Raw genomic sequence first — 22,369 nt, forward strand, 5'->3', positions numbered from 1 at the left:
AATTGATGGCAGATGCTTGATGTGGCTTTTCAGTGCTGAGCTAAATCCATGCAGGTTTGATTCAGTCATTTAGCCATCCCTGTTTACTTTCACTCCAGCTCTGGTAGAGGGGTGTTTATTTTCTTTTTTTGTGCAGCGATATTTTGTTCTCTGCCAGGCTCTAAACTTGCCAAAGCGCTCAGACGAGGGCCGTATGTGTCAGCTGTGAGTGATTTCCCCAGACCTGCGCGTTGGCCACAGACACAAGGCACGCTAGCATGCATATGGCTGTTAAATTCAAGTCCATTGGCCTCAGGCCCAATCATAAATTCCAAGTTTCTGGTTTTGAAGGATAGCAGGAACTCTGCCTGTGAGCCAGTGCTACATTTGAGACCGGCCAGTCCGCCGGCAAAGTGATTTGAGAGGCTGCCTTGCTAGGGCACTGCCTTTTTTAAAACTTTTTTAAAAGGCTTTTTTACTCTGCCTTAATTACAATGACGACAAATCATCGTTTTTCTTCCTGTAAGAGTCCCATGGAATTCTGCTGAGGCTGACCAGTTCTTTCTCACACTCCTTCATGGATTCAAGAGAATTAAAGAGCCATTGGCTCTGGGTGTTGTGTTGGAGATCACTGTGCAGCCTGTGCTTGCCTCATCTGCATAAAGCAATTTTGATCAACATTACTAGTTTATTGGATGAAGGGGTCTTCCACTCATCCAATAATGTCTGGAATCGAGAGATTTATGTTGTGTAAAAATATAAAAACAACAGTCACTGCACGCTCACTCTTTTCTTTCTCTGAACCCATCAATCGTTGTCAGACAATTTGCACCACCATTGTGCGTTGTAATCTGGAGAGTTGCGATTTCATTTCTCTTACGTGCCTCCAAGCCCCTTCTGCAGAGCCAGATCTCATACGCGTCTGTCACAGGATTCTGGCTGCTGCTATTTTCCGGGTTGTTTTGCATCACGGAAATGTGTCAGTGGGGACTAATTAGCAAACAAACATGAAACCTTTTTGTCCAAAGAAAAAGTGCTGCTGTGTTCCTTTTTTTTCTGGTCAGGGGGAAAAAAATTGGAGGAAGTGTAATGATAGGGGATGATAATTTTTTATTCAGCAGTTAATGAGAATTGGATGGAAATCAAAGCAGACTTGTGGGGTAGTGTCTCTGCTGTCTCCTCAGGGACAGAGTGCATTGTTCCCACTTGGAGAGAAAATCAATGTTTTTGCAAAGAGGACACCGTGTGTTTCCCCCCCTTTTGCTGTTGAAGGGAACCTGTCATACTGAGTTTTCTTCCTCAGCCTCGTTACCCCTCAACATACACACAAATGCACACGCACACACAGACGGAGCACACACACACACACACACACACACACACAAAGTGCGCATTTTCCCCGGTGAATAAATTAGAGGCGTTAGCAAATATTTCCCCACCTTGCCTGGTGCACCTCTCCTATTTTAGCCTAAAATAAGATGAACATGGTTGTGGCTTTGGTTTATTTGTCATCATGTTTGTGCAGGCATATTACTGTGGTTCTACCCCAGAAGGTTGTCATTCTTCTGCGTGGCTGTTTTGGTGGGAAGCTGCCACTCAAGCTGCTTGTGCACCGTAATGGCAGATGTGCCCTTTCAGGTGTGTACTATTGAGTCCTTTTTGGGACATACCTTTTGTGGAAGCTTCTCTGCTCTCTGGCCAGTTTGCTCCGATAACAAGGGAGTGCACCTGCTCTGGCCTGCCTCAGGGTTTCAGTCATTTCTAGACCTTTCCGTGGCCAGTGCGAGGGTCAGGTGATACTTCAGGCAAGGCATGCCATGGCCGAAATCCCATTATTCTGGCAATCTGGTTTCATCACCTCGGTACTGTTCCACATGGCTAAGGGCTGAATTGAATTGGTCACAGTGTTAAAGGACCTTAAAGAACCTAATGGTTGATGCATTGGCCATTTAACCCCCACACCACATACACATACACACACCACACACCACACCACACACACACACCACACACACACACACACACACACACACACACACACACACACACACACACACACACACACACACACACACACACACACACACACACACACACACACACACACACACACACACACACACACACACACACACACCTGCCTTCGACCCCCAACTCACTTTCTTCTAACATGCATTGTGTGTTGGCCTGCTCTTCCAAAACAAGCCCAGCTGATAGAGAAGAGTCCCTTGTGTTTCTGTCCCTGCCTCTGACTTATGACCATGCATCTCATGAAGAATCTCTCGGACGATGCACAAGCTATAATTATCGTTATTGTTTTTCTAGTTTGTTTGTTTGTTTTTAGATTTCTTAACCCACAGTAAACCAGGCTGCAAGCTCTCTGCCAACTCTTTGTTGCACTCATATTTCAGTGTTTCCCACAGAAATTTTGGAGACTATGGGGGGGCGCACATGTCCGGGGGTGGGGGTGACGCGCGGTGGGCGCATGTTTACCGGTTTACCACTTTGGGGGGGGGGAGGTTTCGGCCTAAAATTCCTGATTTCGCGGGAGCTTCCCACTTTTGGGGGGGATAAGCCCCTACATAAAACCTATTATTTTTCCTGTGACCCAACAAAACTAGGGGGGTCTGGGGGCATGCTCCCCCATAAGATTTTTTTTTTAAAATAACCTTTTAAATAGTGTCCTCTAGTGGGTTTTAGGAAGATAAATTAACAAATTGAGATTTAAAATATGGCACAAATATAAACATATTGAAGACATCTGCTGAGATTTTGTTTGGGATTTGTGTGAAGCAAGAGCACCCTGACCCGGGAGAGAAAGCTTAGGAACAGCTACTACACTTTGCCTCCACATATTAATGTGAGGCCTCCTTCTCTGCAATGACTGATCAAAACAAAGCAGAGAAACAGACTGTGCCTGGAGAAGAGCTTGATATCAGCAGTTGCCTCCCTCTGTTTTAGGAAGAGAAATTAACAAATGTAGATTTAAAATATGGCACAAAAATAAACATATTGAAGACTATAATGGTCTAAAGGTGCTCATTATAGTTAATGTCAGATATCCTCTGTTCAATTTTCAAACTCTCCCTCACTATATTACTTTTTTGATCGAGCAATATTCCATGACACCTGATACGATGCCAACGTGACCGTTTCAGAGTACTTAGCCGAGTCTGACTGATGTATCAAAGAATGTACCTTGTGCTTGCCCAGCTCTGCTTTTAGGAACTCCTGGGCTATGTTAGCATCCAAGTTCAAGGCTTTAAAATGCGACCGTGACGTCTGCATATTAAGCAAAGGGGTTTTCCATTTCGCTCCGCAAATAATTCCTCCCATTCAGGCAAGAAGGCCCGGTGTTCATATTCATACATTCGTTTAGCTCTACGCTTTGCTGGATCCATGGCATTCTTTCAGTAGCTAGCTACCGCTAGTCTGGCTAGTAACTTTCTGAAACTGGGTGCACACATTAGAATGTTTCACTTTGGAACATTAACGTTACTTGAAGACATCTCTCAAGATCGAGTGATGACAAAATATACATGAATAAATACCCCCATTCAAATCGGACAGCTTTTTGACTGTATTTCCAAATATATTGCGAGCAAAATATGCATTTTAGATGGTTTAGATGGCCGGCAACTACTAACTGCTATCTTCAAACAGAAAGTAACGTGTGCGCATCGGGGAAGTCCGCAGAGGACAATTGTAAACGCACGATCATCTAGTGACAAAAATGACATGCCGTTGTGCAAATAAGATAAATAACATAAAGCTATTTATTGTGTTTAATAAAATAACAAGCTATAGAGTATAGACCTGTTCTATAGGAAAGGTATCCTTAACTGACTTCCGTTGTGATCTGGCGCTTTATAGAAAATTAAATTGAGCAAAGTTAACTTGACCTTTCAGGGGGGGTGCCGTTGGGGGGGCGGGGCACCCCCTTATACAATGGTAGGGGAAACACTAACATATCTCAACAGTGTTTTGTTTTCGGCACAGTCGCAGGCAGACAGCCGAACTTCGTGCTCTCATGCAATCCCAATGAGAGTGACACGAACTTCGTCTGAGCAAAAAAAAAAAAAAAAAAAAACTTCATGTGCACGCAGAGACTATGGCGGCCGAAATTAGACTATGGCGGTGCGCCACAGTCTCGTCAATGTGTGGGAAACACTGTATTTTATATTATATATATTTTATATATCAATGTATACACACACACACACACACACACACATATGTATGAAGGATTGCTTTGAGATACAGTATGTTTCTCACAGACAGAAAACACAGGTGAAAAGAGTCCATCTACACATTTTGGAACAATGACGTTGGTAAACATGTTTGAAGTGTGAGAAACCAGGTGAATTAGGTGAGCGGTAGATGTAATTGCTGTGGGTGGGTAGTGATGTGTCATGATGTGAGAAATAGGCAAATTGCCTATGGGAACCAGTAGCCTACACTGTGGACCATCGATAACACTGGAGATTCTCTCTGCCAAACAACTGGAAGGTAGAATAAGAATACCACCAGGGGTTTGTTGGTAGTCATTCCAAAGATGGCACACTCCCAATTACTTGATCTATTGAAGCTTTAAACGAGATTCATTCCTGTCTTGGGATAGTGTAGTGTAAACGGGCTTAACAATTCAATTTAGTTTGAATCATTTATGTATGGCCACTAGCAATGACCATTGTCTCAAAGTGCTGTGCAGGAGACCACCTTGAAAAGGGCTTGGAACAGGGGCGCATTTAAACGAAGAAATCTTGCCAAAGAATGCTTGAAAATGGGGTCCCATCTGCCAAAGACTGGCCTGGGAGCAGTGGCGGTTCTGCATGGAATTACGCCCCGGGCGATATCCCCTCCGAGCGCCCCCAATGTATCAATTGCACAAATCCTTCAATAGAACATTTGAATAACACACTTAAGATAATTATTGCACACATAATTTACATTAATGTTAGCTAACCAGCCATCTGCAAGTTATGTTGTGCAAGTGCAACGCTTGCTAGTCTAGTGGTGTCAAAAGGAAATCTATGGTATAACCAGCTAGCTATCGACCTGTTAATTATTAAGATTATACTAGTACTCTGTATGCTTTTCAATTGCACAACTCTTTCAATAGAGCATTTAAATAACACACTTTAGATAATCAATGCACACATCATGTGCATTAATGTTAGCTAACACCAGCTCTTTGCAAGTTATGTTGTGCAAGCACTCAACATGCATTATAGTTAGTTGAGTTTGCTAATAGTGGCTAATGGGATTTCGCTAACGCTTGCTAGTCTAGTGGTGTCAAAAGGAAATCTGTGGTCTAACCAGCTAGCTATCGACCTGCTAATTATTAAGATTATACTAGTACTCTGTATGCTGTTACATTATGTAATTGTGGCTAGCGGGATTTCGCTAACACTTTAGCCTAGTGTCAGATGAATGAACATGTTCATACCCTATGGTCAAATCAGCTAGCTAACGCTAGCTAGCAAACAACTCAGTTGGTGCTCAACATTAGCTGGTTGCCTTACAGTAATAGAGTATTGGTTAAGCTACACTTGATAAAATAAAACACATTTTTACCTTGTCCACTCGAGCATCCTTCAATAGCTTTATCGATAATGTAATAGACTACTCTGTTAAAGATGTATTACATTTCCCTCGGGATGAATAAAGTATCTATCTGACTATCTATCTATCTATACTCTGCTCACTATTACCTTCACCAGTTGGATAAATTGATGCAGTTAGTGGTCTCCTTCCACCAATTAACCTTGCCCTTGGTGACCACATAATCGTTCTGTATTACCTATTTTTATAAGCCATTTCACACAATTCAGAAAAACAAAAAGTATAGGGTAATTATAATGTTTATTGGGAGACCCAGAGCTGAACTGCCCGCCGCCCCCTCTCTCTTTCTCTCTTTCCCCCTTTCACCCAGGATTGCGCTGCACCTTCTTAGCGAGCAGGTGCGCCTGCAGCTGCAGGGGGCGCCAATTTGCCAATTCCTCACGCAGTGATATGATATATAGAAATAGAAAAGCGCTTCGCGGCCCAGATTATTATTACTATTTTTTTAAGTGCACGTGCCGCCCCTCACGTGTCATGAAAAAGTGCCGCCCCGGGCGGCTGCCCGGGTCGCCCGTGCCTAAAACCGCCACTGCCTTTGGAGGGAGGACTTTATATTGCCATTACTTTAGTTTGTGTAATATTCCCCCATATTTCTCCTTCTCTCTCTCTCTCTCTCTCTTTCTCTCTCTCGCACTCTCAGGGCCTGATTTACTAACAGGATTGCGCCCATTTCAGGCGTAAAATAGCGGTCGTAAACATAAAACGGTATTTACTAAGGGGGGGCATTTGAGTAGAGGCGCATATTAACGCTTTGTGGGTGTGTACCTGCAAACAGGTGGGATGGCACGGAAACGTGGGTGGTAACGTGGGCGTGAAGCGCAATTTAATGGGAGGAGTGCGCCTAATGATGTGTTGCGTGGTATTTACTAAAACTGCCTGGCGGGCGCACGTCTTTGATTTGCGGGCTAATTCTCCGCCTCATAAAAGCACGTCTTAACCAGGAAGCGCATTTCCATTGAGTCTGAAAACGTTGATATGGCGGCAGTTATAAGAGCAATGCGAAGAAAGAAGACAGAGACAGCGCACAGAAATAATTTTTTCAACTCGTATAACACTTTTTCAGTTAAGCAAAGCACAAATCATTAGACGGTACAGGTTAACCAGCCACGCAATACTTCCATTACTGGACCATATCAGAGACGACATCGAACCCTCCACCCGGCGATCACATTCCATTCCATCAGTTGGTAAACTCCTGGCAACATATACAAATATTGGCCTCCGGATAATTTCAAACAGTTATAGCATCTGCAGTTGGTATTTCTCCCGTCTTTTAACGGTGTGCTAAATAACACTAAAGGATCTGGTTTGATAAATACCACGGAAAATGCGCAAAAACACTGTGCGTTAATGTGCGACCGCAGATTAAGCTGCGGTCGCAATGTTAGTAAATCAGGCCCTCAGTCTCTGGCCAATCCTCTTTCTTTCTGCAAATTGAGTCTGTTATAATTCTTGCGAGGTGAGTGTTATTGTTAGAGCTTCACATTAGAATGGCGACATGGCCAGAGCCAAATGGAAATTATGTTGATACTTGTCTTATCCTCTCTTCTTTGTCTAAGGGATTTGGCAGTAGCAGCGCTGAGAGCCTGTTACCTTACTTCAAACCATCCAAGGACGTGGTTGTGTTTTCCAATAAATAAGTACCTCTCCTCTAATGGATTAGTACCTTTTCTGCTCAGTAATATGCTGAAGCTGTGTTATTTACCCCTGTGGCTTGGGTTGTATTGCCAAAAACTTCCCAATTCCATTCATTTTCTGTGTTACTGTGTGAAGAAATGGACTTTTGTTTTTCATCCGTGGTCCCGCGTTAGGGGCTCGTGTCTTGCTTTTATGATGAATGTGATGAGAACGATCGGTAACGCTTCCTTTTACAGTCCCCTAATAACCAAGTAATTACCAGGTAAATACCTGGTAATAAGATGTGTTTACTAGGTAATAACCATTTAATTAAAACAATTACCAGGTAATTACCAAATTTCTGCATTTTTGTCACAGGTTGTGTGAAGGAGTGTAACAAAATGCATTGTATCTTTATGTAAAGGAAAGTACATGGTAATATCATTGAAACAAGCCACGCTTCCTTTTACAGTACAGTTCCACCTTCCTTACAGGGTAACGACACTGTAAAACTCTGATATCACCCCGATATTTACCTGATAATTATCAGGGAGATATGGGAGTTCTTGCCAGGTACCATGTTCAAAACTACACACCCTGATGGGTGGTAGAGGATTATAATCTATAGTTACCAGGAAATTACATGGTAATATCATTGAAACAAACCACGCTTCATTTTACAGTACAGTTCCACCTTGCTTACAGGGTAATTCACAAGGTTTTACCTGACAATGTAAATTGTAACTACTGGGTAATTAGAAAGTAATTACTTTGTAAATAGTTGGAAGTTATACCCTCACTGTCACTTACAACACAGGTTGGCTGGTAATACATCATCTATAATTCCTGGATAAATACCTGGTAGTTTTCAGTATATTTCTAGTAAATACTAGATATCTAGTTGGTATTTACCAGGTAAATATCAGTTAACTACCATGTAAATAAGTGGTATTTACCAGGTAAATATTAGGTAACTACCACGTAAATAAGTGGTAGTTAGCAGGTAAGTGTGTGATCATTTTCAGTAAATACCTGGTAATTACCAGGTAAATATTAGGTAACTACCACGTAAATAAGTGGTAGTTAGCAGGTAAGTGTGTGATCATTTTCAGTAAATACCTGGTAATTACCAGGTAAATATCTATGTTATTATCACCCTTACAAAGTCACATAGAGACACATTCAGTGGGTTTGTAGTCTACAATATGCAATTGCAGGATATCTACCAAGTAATTAATGGGTAAATACCAGGTAACTTGTTGGTATTTACCAGATAAATAAAAGGTAAATATTTTTAACTACCGGGTTTAAAATCTACAATATACAATTACTGCGTATCTACCAGGTAATTATTGGGTAAATGCCTGGTAGTAGTCAGGAAAATATCTTGTAAACACTGGGTGATAACCTGGTATGTACTTGGTAATTACCTGGTAATTGTATTTAATTAAACGGTTATTACCTAGTAAATACATCTTATTACCAGGTAATTACTTGGTTATTAGGGGACTGTAAAAGGAAGCGTTACCGAACGATCATTAACTAACACGTCTCACTGAGATTCAAGGTGTTGTGTCCGTTTGATAAAGACAAGTCACGACAGTTGGATGGTACATTTTCCCATGCTAGCACATGCATATTTAATTTCAACAGGTATATAAAGCTGTCTTCATATCACCCTGTGATGTAGGTCATTCCAACTATTCCCTGAGTGGTCAACCATTTGACGCCATCAGTGCCCGTAAGATCTGTGTGAATCCAGACGGAGCGCTCCTAATGTGGCATCTGCCCTTCCTTGGCTCTCAGCTCTTGGTTGCCATGACAGTGACATATGGGGATAATAACTTCAGGTAAAAAGGCCATTTTTGGGTTTGGTCTGGCTCTCCCGAGGGACAACACCAAAGCGTTCTCCTTGATTAACTGTCAAGGTGGACAACTGAAGGCCGAAGCCCTCGCCAAGAAAAGGGCGTGTAGCCCTCTTTAATAACCAGAGGTCCAGTTCCTCGAGTCCAGATGCCAAGTGGGTTTTAAAGGCTTGTTTTTTTCCCCCTGATACTTTCGAGGAATAACTGAGTATGGCATTACTGACAGCTGTTATGACATCCATTATTTAAGAGAGTTGGAACTATTCTCTTCTCTTCTCTCCTCTGTGATTGCTACTATTCAGATGGGCACTGTGACATTCTTATTTTTTTACATCCAGAATGTTCCTTCTCTGATGAGTTGTGACACTGTCAGGGCCCTGATTGGCAACCCTCCTCCCCTTAGTCAAACTGAATGACACCCATCATGTTGTTGGAGCAGTCCGCTCCAACCCTGTCATCTCAGAGGTGAACAATCACACGAGAGGACAGATATGTTGTGTTGGAGTCTGGGAGGTCTGGAGGCAGGGCGAGGCCTTTCCTAATCAGAGAACAGCGGGGTTTGTTTTTAGGTGGTTCAATGCTGTCTGCTATTTGGCCTAGTAAACAACCTTGAATTTCTCATTCATTGCAGTGTTTTTCCAATTAAACGGCTAAACTAAATAGCAGTACACATCATCATTCAAAGCAGACTTCCTTTTTTCTCCATCCCTGATCCAACAATCTCGTTTTCTTTTTTTCTTTCCTTTTTCCTCCTGTCCTCTCTGTATCTGAGGATGAAATACCGTGGCATTTTTGTAGATAACCATGCTGGCACGGTGGTGGAGACCGTTGGGGGGGGGGGGGGGGGGGGGGTCCGACTGTACATGGCAGTGTATAAATCAGTTTGTATTTAAGTTTGTATGATGAATCCACTGCTGGCTAGCACATGATGTCCGTTTCATCTGTGAGAAAGACCCAGGGCCTGCACTGGCGCCTATCCCTACCTCCTCCCACCCTTCTTCCTCCTCGTCCTCTTTTCCTCCTTTCTCTTCCAGTGGCAGGATGAATTGGTTGCGATGTGCTGATTTATTATCTCCTCCATCGCAATGTGGCCGTGTTGACTGATAAGCTCCTGTTCGTCTGAGGGGGTCCACTGATCTCTGCCACGCACGCTCTTCTGGCCCTCTGCTCCAGTGGCAGCCTCCCCGGGATGAATAATGCCCTCCACTTATTATGCCGTGATATCTGTGGAAGAAGCTGCACCGCTTTCGTCAATAAACATCACAAACCACACCGCACCGGCCCGGGAGGAAATTAGGCTGGATGCTCTGTTGTGCTGTTGTTCTAATCTGTTAGCTTTTCTTTTCACCTCTATTACAGGAACAGATTTTACACCCTCGTACACACTGTGTGTGTGTGTGTGTGTGTGTGTGTGTGTGTGTGAGCAGTGTCTGATGGAGGATGACAGTTTGATCTTGTCATAAGTCTGTAATTAACTAATGGGAAAAATGCCCCTAATGGCAGCCCTTTTCATTATGTTGTGCAAGAATGCCAAATTGAAGCGCAACCTGCAATTATCTCAGGTCTCACATTAGCTCAGCAGTAGCAGTGAACCTGCACAGTGATCTTCATCACAGGGAATCATTGCTCTGAGTTTCCAAGGTTACGTGGGGAGAAAAGAAGATGATACAAAATTAATGATAAATGATAAACGCCCTCAACTTTGAGTAGTGGTCATTATAGCTTCCCCTCTATTGATCACAGCCTAGGTCCTACTGGAGATGGAACAGTGCAGTTTGATCAATCCATTGATCTGAAAGGCTGCAATATAGAGCAGCATTAAAGAACTGGTCCATCCTGGGAGGAGGATGGAGTCATATCCCCAAGGATAGGATAACCTAATTTGGAGTATGAATGATACTACTAGGCAAAATTCCATTCTTATGTCCAGCCCTCACAATGTCCTTACAATGTGCTTTTTGTTCAGACAATGGGATTTCAGTATGGTGTTAAAGTGAACATATAAATTGGAGCCTCAATGTTTTTCACTGTTAGAGACATTAGGTGTGGCTGAGATACTGGTAATGGTTCTGTGACATTACCAAATAGCCTGTTCAACCAGTGACTAAATAATCCCAATCATGTCATACAGATGATAAACCCTCCTGCCATTTTCAGTTTTTATGACATTCATGCCCACAGTCAGTGCTGTCTTCTGTAACAAAGCAGTTCTCTATGGAGCTCGGGGAGGTGGGTTCCATTCTAAATCCACCGGCTCACGTTTTAAGCCTGGATCCCACACATGCATTTTATGATGGAAAAGATGGGGGGAGGGGTAGAGATGGTGGTATGTGAGGAGTAGCATGGTTAGAGGACGATTTTTCAAAGAGCTGAACTGAAATTCCCCTTCTTGGGAACTTATGTCATTAATAGTCATTATACAGTTGGCACTTTGAAGTAAAAAATGTAAAGGTTTTTTCGCTGCCGCTGTGAGAAGCACTTGTGGGGGGACGGCAGAAAAATACCCCATTCACACTGAAAACCATTTATTTATCACTATTCTACCGTTACCGTGTCGTTTGGGAATAGCGGCCTAACCGTTAATCTATCCCATGGCGACCTAGTATAATTTCTGATAATCACATGCTATGGCTCCAGTGTGAATGTGGAACACAAGATTACGGTGTTTGAGAAGGGCAAGGGGGAGGTAGGGCTTGCTTCATTCACTACATTGACATCAGAGTTAGCCCTTGCCCCATTGATGTCCCATTACTCCTATCAGGATTGTTTAATGTCTACGCAAAGCCATTTAACATGACCTGCAAGTGGTTGTGATCACTTTTAACCTGTCTTTTAATGGTGAGTTGCTTTTGACAAATTTTTCTTTCCTTTTCTTCAGGCTGTGCTGTGCAGCAAATGGTGTTTCCTGGTTGCTATGGTTGCCTAGTAGCTATGCTTAATAGCCTTAAACAGGGTTTAAATGGCAGAGTTCTATTTTCATGAAATGATGGTCAGTTATCTAGCTGACGTTACAGTCTCCCCAATTTCACTTTTTATAATTACTAGTGCAGTGCCCGTAGGAATTATGAGCACAGAGCAAAGGCGATCACACACAGTATCTTCGGAATGAAAGCCTCTCCCAGCCAGGGTAAATGCAGATTGAGGTTTATAATATTGCAATAATGAGAAAACAAAGTACACACGAATTACAACAGATACATCGGGACACTAATACATCGGAAAACCTCTCTCATTGCGTCAGTAGATGCATGAATGCATGGTCACTGGTCTAGGCTAACCAGCAACGTTGAATAGAAAGCCAACTCTTATACAAATACATCAAACTACAATATACTACAATATACTACTTAACATGGTAATGAGAGTTGGTTACATGCCAGGCCCATATGCATCAGCTGGGGTAACATCTATGACGACGGCTGTTTTATGACTATGACATCATTCACGTCACGCGGGTCCGCCCCTCTTTCTCTAAATTACTACACTACCCATAGTGCCTCACTACCCTTAGTGCCTACGGCAAACGATAAAATACAAATATGTCGCGAACTATTAATTCAGAAATCTTCAAAATCAAGGATGCACAGGTTCATGACATGTGTAAGCTACATGCGAAATCTCATAACTAACGTAACTAACATCAGGGAGATACACCCTAGACAGACTGACTGACAGACACACAGAGATTTCTGGATTTATAGATAGATAACAGGAATAGGCAGAAATTCTCAGGGTGCCTGCAGCTTTACTGGTTGGCCCCCAAATAACTGTTGCACAAATTTCACTTAGCAGCTAATTAACCCATATGGAGTCATTGGTTTATATTAACACATCCTAGCAACTGCCAACTGTTAAAGATGGTTTCCTAAGCTAGAGAAAATTAGGAGAGTTCATAGTTAGGTTAAGTGGCATGAGACCTTGCATGTTTTACACGTCTCCCACAGCATCCCATTATATACAGGCTCTGATGTGGCTCGGATTCTCATGTGCTTGTTTAGGGTTTTCGAAATGGAGTCGCAGTCAAATTACTTTTTTGGCGCAACTTGGATAACTTTCCTCATTTTTAAACTCTTTAGCTGTCTGTAAACTGTTGTGGATCTCATTGCATTTCTGCGTTTTTGCTTGGGTGTGGATTGAAGGGATATGCATGGACCTAATATGAGATGTGTGAGTGTGTTTGTGTGTGTCGTCCTGGCTAGCCACGTTTAGCTCTTCGGCTCTTGGACACTGTAAATAAGTAACACAGTCCCCGCTAAAACAACCATTTTGGCTGTAGACAGCACCTTGCCTTTGCATTGAGTTAAAACAGCGTGCTCAGACCATTAAATGAACACTGAGCAACACTAATCAGGGCTCTACAGTGCGAGTATTTCACTCGCATATGCGCCTAAAAATAGGTACGTGCGAACTTGAAAAATGATTTACGAGCACAGTGTGCGAGTGACAGACAGTTGTCAATACAGCGCCAAAAAGTGAAGCATTCCATTGATTTCTCATGGAAACAAGTGACAGGGTTGCGACTGATGTGAACATATCAAGATGACGCGCTGAACTTCCTGCAAATGAGAACGACGATTCGCAACCAATGGGCCAGAGCCATATAAAAAGAGAGTACCGTAAATCCTCAAATAGTGGCTGGGGCTTGTATTTACTTAGGCTGCACAGCGCACCGGCCTTTATTTGGGGCAGGACTTTATTTCTTACTTATCTTCTGTTATAGAATTGAATCATTTAAATAATGGGCATAATTGCAGTAGGCTATGGAATTCATTGCATATGCGTTCAACACTTCCTGCACATCGCGTAACGCTTTAGGTCGGGGTGTCAACGTAAAAAATAAACATCGGAGTTATGGTCTCCACTGTCAGTCACGGAGGAAAAGATTTCCAAAGCCTTGAATTAAATCATTTTTCTAGACACTAGTATGCTTATCGCGGACTGAAAACATTTATTCAACGAGCTGGTTTGATATCCAGCCTAGTTTTCTTTCTACCTCCACCTGCTAGTCGTAGCCTATCGCATTCCTCTCGGGTCAATGTCAAACTTCTTTGCTGCTTTTTCTCCCGAATGTTCTTCAGCAATCAGCATACACCATCTCTTTGAATTTAATATAAAAGTTACGTAAGTCTACTACTGCTTTATGATCCCTTCTGGAAAAAGTAACCTAGCCAACTAAAACGTTACAGATAAACAACAGTAGGCTATACGATACGTGCATTTAGGCTAAACATTCGCCTAGTAGACCATGAGATTAGCCAACAATATTATATAATATATATATTAAACATGAGGAGAACATGTATTCTCATATATTTGAATGATAATTCTGTTAATCAAGTATTGCCTTAAATTATTATTTACATTGATTTAATTGGAATTCAGCTGTAGGCATGAGATCTGTATCTTGGAGACTAATTGCATCCACAATTTGGTACTGCAAGCTAGACTACTATGCAGTAGACACAACACAGGAGGTCCCTTGGCCTGAGAAGGGAAGGAGTTTAATGTGGCTATAATATGGAATTTTAAAGGTGCCTAAAACTAGACAAAATTGTAATGAGTTTTCGAAAACTAGACTGAAACTAAGAAGGATAACTATGACTAAATGTGACTAAAACTAATATGCATTTTTGTCTTAAGACTGAATCTAAAATATATGCCAAAATGAACACGGAGATAGGGGACCCCATCATCTGCAATTAATTGCTGCTAGCTCTAATCAGATGTACTAACTAGGCTTATAAGAGAAGACTAACTTTGTATGCCAACGAACACCAATAACTAGAACTAATTTGACAGACTATAAACCAATGTGATACACGTGCTCTCTAGCTATACAGTAAAAGTGTTGCTTACGTTAGATACTGAATAATTTGATCAATTTACCAGCTAAATTGCTTTGGAATAACTGAACATGAATGGGGTTAAAAGTTGGAAAATACAATGTTTGGAACTATAGGTCGCAAATGAGTATGACATGCTTTGCTTCCGTGTAAAAAAAACCTGCTGTGCTCCTAAATTTCTTTGTGTGCTCCTACATTTTTTCATTTAGGAGCACATGTGCTCCTTGGGAAAAACCTTAGCGTAGAGCCCTGCTAATGGACAGCTGAACTGTGTCTGAGACGGCTGAAATGTCGGAGATCTTAGTGTTTATTTTGGAATAGAAAATGGTTTTGATTAAAAGTCTGTGAGTTTCAGAACCATCACAAATAATTGTATTTATACATCCTGGAACATTCTCACATTCTGCGAATCTGGTCACACGGTACACAGCAACCAAAAGAGCAGGTATTGCTTTGGGCATTGTTTTTCTACGATCAGAACGTTATTGTACCTCTCGTCAAAACACCAATGGTACGCTACAAGTAGCCCTCTTAAGCTCTATCTGACGCATCCTAAATCAGTCCAGGCTGTGCCCCTTTCATCTGTTGTCATGGTTTCATGTGCCCTATGCTGAGAAGAGCCGAAATGTAAGTGCGGTGTAATTGTTCTTAGTGTTTCAGCAAGCTCCTTTCGAGTGAGGGATGATATTTTGTTTGTGGTTGTCAAAGCAAGATCTATCTACAGAAACATGTCTTATGTCTTTATCTATCTCAATCTCTCTGTCTCTCTCGCTCTTTCTCTCTCTCTCTCTCTCTCTGTATATCCCCAGTATAGCCAGTGTTTCAGTTATATGAAGACATTCCTTGGGATCTGATGAACTTATTGGCCATGGAAAGAGCTTGCAGCAAGCATCACCTCCGTGTTGGGTGTCTCTTATCCTGGCCAGACAAATCTTTCCAGACAGGTCCTTTTTTTCTTTCTTACTATGCTGCAGAGGCCGGCTCTGCCACATGGCAAACTGCAGCACTTTGATAAAAAGCACAAAATCCATTACAGCTGTGGGATGCTCGGCAGTGTTCTTTATTTTCTTCCCCCCCGTCTCCCTTCCTTTGTTTGCAGGAGAGTGCTTGTTCCACTTCCATTTACCACGGACTGGAAGAAACACTCTGAGTCGGCGTTACTCTGCACATCGTCAGTATTGATCACTTTATGTCCCTTAACGATAGTGGCCAAATCCATGCCCTAATGCATGGCCACCACGTTTCATGAAGGTCACTCGCCGTATGAATTTTGCAGCGCACTCAGTATGAAATAGTAATCATGCAAGGTACTTGAAGGTGGACTGCATAATCTTTTGGAAAATCTGCTTGGGATTGAGGTTTTAGTTCTGTTTGGAAGGCTTCAGAATGAGATTATCACTCTCCACCACAGATGAGATAATGCCTGAAATCAGAATGGATTATCTCAATGTTTGTCTTAAATGTAGGCCAAGCATCCTGTGAACAACTATTTTAGGCGGAAGGCGTCAGGAAGTTATGATGTGTTACGCTGAGGGTGCCCTAGTTACTTACGCAAAAGTTGATTTTCTTATTGTATTCCAGCATTCGTAATCTTCTGTGGGTTTGCTAAAGAGGGAGAAAAGGAAGACGTTAAAGAACAAACAATAAATTACGTTAAACTGAAAACCCTGTATAGGCTTATACCCTGTATAAACTTATGCTAAAATATTAAATATTTGTTCACTTTGTTCAGCACTTATACAACAGCATTATACTGCAGACACATAAAAAAAAAATACTGTGATAGTTTCATGACAAACAGATCCCCACCTAAAGACAGACAAGGAGAGAGAAAAACAGTGTTGTGACTGAATCAGCTGATTGCTTAGTGGTCCTTTTACAGGCAACCTCATGCTCGAGACTTTCATCAAGCGAAAGATCCCCTGCTAGTCGTTTTCCATTCAGAGTGTCTCTCTCAAACAACTGCAAGCCATTAGTAATTATGACTGAATCGAGTGCTTCACATCTCTTTAGTGCCAAAGAGGGCTATTTTTATTTACTGTATTAAGAAGCCGTAAACAGCCGTCTTTTCTACTCAGACCTCCCATGGAAAACAGAAAGCCTTGATTTATGAAATGAGCTCAGTGCATGAAAGGAATGCTGGTTAAGGAAAGAAATGGATAGCCATTGTTCCATTGATTGACTCGATAATTATAACCTTCATTCATTCATTGATGTCCACTGGTTTCAGAATGACGCCATTTCCTTGTGTATTAAGGGCGATAAGACAGTTCTTGATGCTGTCTTCAATTAAAAATGGGTATCTTTTTCTTCCACTCTTTCTTTTCTCCCCCTCCCAGTCACTGTTGAATCAAAGTGATCCCCATTCTCTTCCAGCCGGAGAGAGAAACCTAGTAAGAGCCGAGCAGCTGCTAAAGGGTGGTGGCTCTTTCTTCTAAAGCGGGTGATAATGAAGAGGTCTGGCTGGTGTTGAACCTAAAACTTCCTATAAAAAGCCTAAGGAAGAGGGGCTTAGCTCAGCTATCTTCCACCGTGACAGCTGGGCTTCTGTAGCCAGACCCAGCGCTTGCAACTGTCAAAATGGCAAGACCTGGGAATGGCTGGATGGGTCATGAAGGGGTGAAAGGTTATAACCGTCACCAGCAGCTCAGGTCAAAGGTCAGAGAACAGGTGGTGTGAGTGCGTATGTGTCTCTCTTAACAGATCAATTCCAAGACCTGTGGTGTACTGCCAGGTCTCATCACTAAAAGATGAAAGATTGGTCCTTGGTGAGGTATTTAATCCTCATCATTGTTACACAGAGTCCTGTTTTGTTATCACGTGAAGGCTGTGTCGCCAGCCTCAGCTCCTTATCTCAGAGGCCTCAAACACAGCGTCTGCCCAATCTCGTCATAAATCTGAGAGGGAGTGAGTCAGATCAGCGTGGAATCATGCACATGAACACGCTTAATGTCCACCCCCACAGGAATCTTTATATGGGTCGATACACATCTTAAATGGGGTGGATTAGCATGCACATCTTATATCACATCTCCAGATAAACCTCTCCATGGAAGATGCACAGCCTTAGGAATGAACTTCTATGTCACAGAAACATCTATGCTCACTAATATGTAATACCATTTCCTGTTTCCACCATTCACTGCTTTAACAAAGAATTAATGAATCATCCAGGCCATTGCACAACAACATTTATAGAAGCTTTTTTCTATTATTAAACTGAACATTCTCTCTTGGTGCCTGCATTTGGAGGTCAAGTAGCAAAGCTGCATAGGCACCCAATGTATTGTTCTTCTATTGTTCTTCATTGTATGGTTTTATTATTATTTAGTTTTCATTTTTCTGTTTTTTGAAGCCGTTTGAACTCTCAAGGTTTTCGCAATATCAATAACATCGCCGAGCTAACAGGTTCGTCCTAATGCTTTGTAGGGTGTATGTAGGCAGCTCATTAATGCTGTTTATTTAACTTAAAATAAATGGGGGGAAAGTGAAATGTCTTCAGTGCATGTTTAAGTATCATCGTTTGCCCAATGGTGAACGACTTGAGATTAGAGTTGGATTAAATTGTTTGCCCAGAGGTCCCCAAGCTCGAGAGGAGAGTTGGATTACATTTGTGGCCACTCAACGATGGCGTCATTGTATCTGTCATGATTAGACAAAGATATCAGTATGCCTGTGGATTCATTTAAGCATATATTTGATCTTCTGTTTTGCTTGTGCATTCCAGTAACAGGGTAGGCTTACAGCTAACTATTTAGCACCCTTGCCAGCAACCCAGGGTATGATAACCCCCATCCCAAGGTTATGGACAACGTGCATCATTTAGCCACTGGGGGACGCTGCAATAGGTCAAAATGTGGTTTCCCTAATTTTGTTGGCCTTATAAAAGTGTTTGTTATGTCCGGTGATATCTTCAAGAGACAAGATCCCAAGAATGCAGTTGATAAAGACAAGTGGAGCCTGTGTTCCAGGGCTGGGCTTCCTTACCACAGACAGAACGTTGTGCTCCTTCCCCTGCCCTGTAGGAGGTAGGCCTAGTTGCACTGTCACTGCCAAACGGAACACGGCCATCCTCTAGGCCATTAAGAGCCTCCTGCAACAGGTCTACAGCCTTTCCCTTCAACATGATGGTGCTGATGCTGCACACAGGCTCCAACACAGAGGTTTGACTTCCATAGTCTAGTAATAGTCATGGGGGAGGGGAGGGTTGGTGAGAGTGTGGCCGGTCTTTTTCTTTATCTGTGGTCAAGTGTGAGCAATGCCGTGGCATGACTGAGGCTAATCGTCAAGGCCAGAGCAAGCCAATTAGTCTCATCTTCACTTCCTCTCCAGGGGTCTCTCTAAATCCAGTGGAATGCTCTTCAATCCATCTTTCTGAATGTTTTTTTGATGTTTTTTTGTTTGTTTGTTAACAGGGCCAACGAGTGGTGAGCTCAGAAGTTGAGATCAAGGCCAGTTTCTCCCTGACCCATGATGTACAAGGACTACAGATCAGGGCGGACGGGAGGTAAGACACCTGCTGATGCTGCTGCTGGGTGCTGTGTTTTGGATTGTGGGTTAGTTTTGCTTCCAGTAAGGGGCCCCCAAGCGGAGCTTTATTTTATTTTATTTTAGCAGCAGGGCAAGGGTCTGTATTGTATTTCACAGTGAAAAAAGAAGATTTGACGGTATGGTTGCTGCTGCATGCCTGATAAGGCTGTGGCGTTCCCATGGAGATGAGGTGTTCTTCTGAATCTGGCTGCCTCTTTGTAACAGGTGTGACAGTGTTCCTCCCCAGGGTCTCACTTCTTTCTCTCTGTTTATGTTTCTTAGTGTTTGTTTGCTTTGAGGGAGACAGAGGGACTCAGGGTAAAACGAAAACTTTATTTTCCTGTAATGCAATAGTGTAGCAGATTTAACACTGACAGTGACCGTGTGTAATGCACTTGCATACTAACATTTGTATTCTATTAAACAGTAGTATGAGTTCAGGAGAAAGGCTGTAGGATCACATGGAAAACACCATGTGCAACCCCAATATGCAATCTTTTCCAACTTTCTTTGATTCTTTTAACCTTTTGTAAAGTAAAAAGGAAAACATGTTTTGATGAAATGAGAGAAAAGACTTAAAACAGAGGCATTTAAGATCACAGGTTGACCATACCTAACCATACATACTGGCTGGTAGATTTGAACTTTAGAGCCATGTGGCTGACGTAAGCTTTCGAGCTGCATGCCAGTTTAACATCAGCTGACCCAGGCCAGAAGAATCGCCACACTTCTATTTCTCTGCAGTCACAGCCAAGAGAAAGTGCAAGAAGGATTAGAGACAGACAACGAAATGGAACGGAGCCAAACACACAGAGAGACAGGGAGAGAGACAGATAAAGTGGAAAAGGGAAGTTCATTTCAAGCACACAGAGAGACGGGAGAGAGACAGACAGAGTGGAAAAGGGAAGTTCAAAGCAATTCATTGGAAAACTTTCCATCCATAGAGAGCGTTGGAGTTCATTAGGCACTGTGAACCTTTAGATCTGACATTTTTCCTCCCCGTCCGAGGTGTAATGGTACGTTTCATCGATCTCACAATGGATGACACCAAATTGTGCAGCAGTCTTTTTCAACTCTGGCAGGTTTCCAGTGAATTGGAACCTTTAAATACCATCCCCTATCATGCTTAAAATGTTCTGTTAGACTGTGATTTGACACCTCATTTTGACTGGAATAGAGGGGATTGTTTTCATTACGACACTAGAGCCTGTATTTACTCTATAGCCAAGACATTAGTGGTTTCGATGCACCATAAATGTCCTGAATCCCAAATGGATGTAATGCATTGGCAGATTTGCTCTCCTGAATGTGATTAAAGTGGATATTTAATCGCCATCTGTAGCTGAACGCTCCACTCTCTACGTTGCAGTTGTTAAATGTGTCCACTGGGAGCAAATTAAGGCTGTGCCGTTACATGGCATCGCATGGTGGATACCCAGGGAACTGGTCCTTTTAAAAGTATCTAATTAGAACAAAATGATGATGAGATGAGAGAGATGAGACAAATGAGACTCTAGGCTGGCATCACTCTTGAGTGTCTAACACAATAGACTTGAACAGGTAGATGAACGTGAGCAATGGAAGAAAAGGTGTTTTTAGAGAATGAGATCTTCTCAGTCGCGTTTGTTACTGAATGATAAATAGTCTAAAACTGACCCAGCAATTATCGATTGATTATCGATTATCAATTTGAAACCGATGAAACGATTATCGATGCATTTCGACTATTTAATCATTTGAGTTTGCAACTCAGAGTCTAAAATCACTTCCCACTTTGTGTTTGATAATTAAAGAAAATCAACAGATTAATTACCTTCTCTATTTGCTTTATTAGAGAAAAAGCTCTTTCTTGTCACAATTTTGACTTTCTATGAGCAATGCAATTATTGATGCAGCTTGCATTTCAAAATAAAATGGATGTGTAAAAAAAAAAAGTTTTTTTTTTTTTTTTTACACATCCATTTTATGTTGAAATCGATAATCGGTTTAAAATCGATAATCGATTTAGAATCGAATCGTGGACCTCTGAATTGCAATCGAATCGAATCGTGAGGTGCCAAGAGATTCCCACCCCTAGTAATAACGTGATTGGCTGGTTTCCAGTCGTGCTCCCTTCCCTTCACTGTAATTGGTTTTACGACCTAGTGGCCGAGAGGGTAGAGCTCTCCAGCTCTGTGCTGTTTCAGAAAACTTTTTTTCACTCTCTTTTTTAAGAAAAAATATGAATAATTTTTTTATTTTTATTAATAGTCTTCCTGTGAGTCACCCCTTTGGTTTTTCTACAGTAGACCTTTGTAATAGTAATGCTCTGTTCCAACCATAGTTATCACTTCTATAAATGCAAAGTTTTAATGGTGCTTCAATTTAGGCTGTTTGGAACACAAGGCACTTTCTGAAAACATAATGGGCCGCAGAAAATAAGAAGCAAAAATGCAATGGTTAGCCTTTGGGGGTGAACAAAATGGAATCAAAGGACAGGCTGCCTTTTACTTGCCTTCAGTGACAGACACTATGAAATGTAATATGGGCTTTATGGAACTTAAATGATGGGTTCTGTGTTGATGTAGCAGTGGCAAGGGTGCTTTGTCATCTTTTTACAAGAGAACCGGTGGATTGTTTCATACTTTTCAAAGCATCTAGCACTTTGCCTAAAACAACAAACAGGATGGTCCTTAAGAATTCCTTAATGACATTTAATGCTTTTAAAATATATTACACTAAATTCTACTCCATTGCTGCATTTCTTTCTCAATGTTCCCTTGATCTCTAATCACTTTACAACAGTAACTTCTGTAATCATAGCATTTCCACATCCGGTAAATAGCTTTATAGAAGGAGAGAGAGAGAGGTGTTGCTGCTCAACCACCACATGGGCATGCCTCATTTGTTTCTCTAAGTGCATTAAAGTTG

At 41.9% G+C, this 22,369-nt stretch overlaps 1 protein-coding gene across 5 annotated transcripts in view; it reads left to right on the forward strand.

Annotated features, from left to right (window-relative positions):
- The window catches only part of LOC308367225 (ecto-NOX disulfide-thiol exchanger 2-like), a 295,423-nt gene that overhangs the window by 62,667 nt on the left and 210,387 nt on the right, over positions 1-22,369 (forward strand). For 4 of the 5 annotated variants that reach the window (XM_080841064.1, XM_080841068.1, XM_080841069.1 and 1 more), the window contains one exon: positions 19,345-19,436. In XM_080841064.1, the coding sequence (XP_080697190.1) occupies positions 19,400-19,436 (37 nt within the window). In that variant the 5' untranslated portion in view covers positions 19,345-19,399. Of the gene's footprint in view, positions 1-18,982; positions 19,093-19,344; positions 19,437-22,369 lie in introns of those variants that run through there. The other variant, XM_080841066.1, reaches the window with a different exon arrangement.

This window comes from Sprattus sprattus (genome assembly GCF_963457725.1).
Source record: "Sprattus sprattus genome assembly, chromosome: 6".
NCBI lineage: Eukaryota > Metazoa > Chordata > Actinopteri > Clupeiformes > Clupeidae > Sprattus > Sprattus sprattus.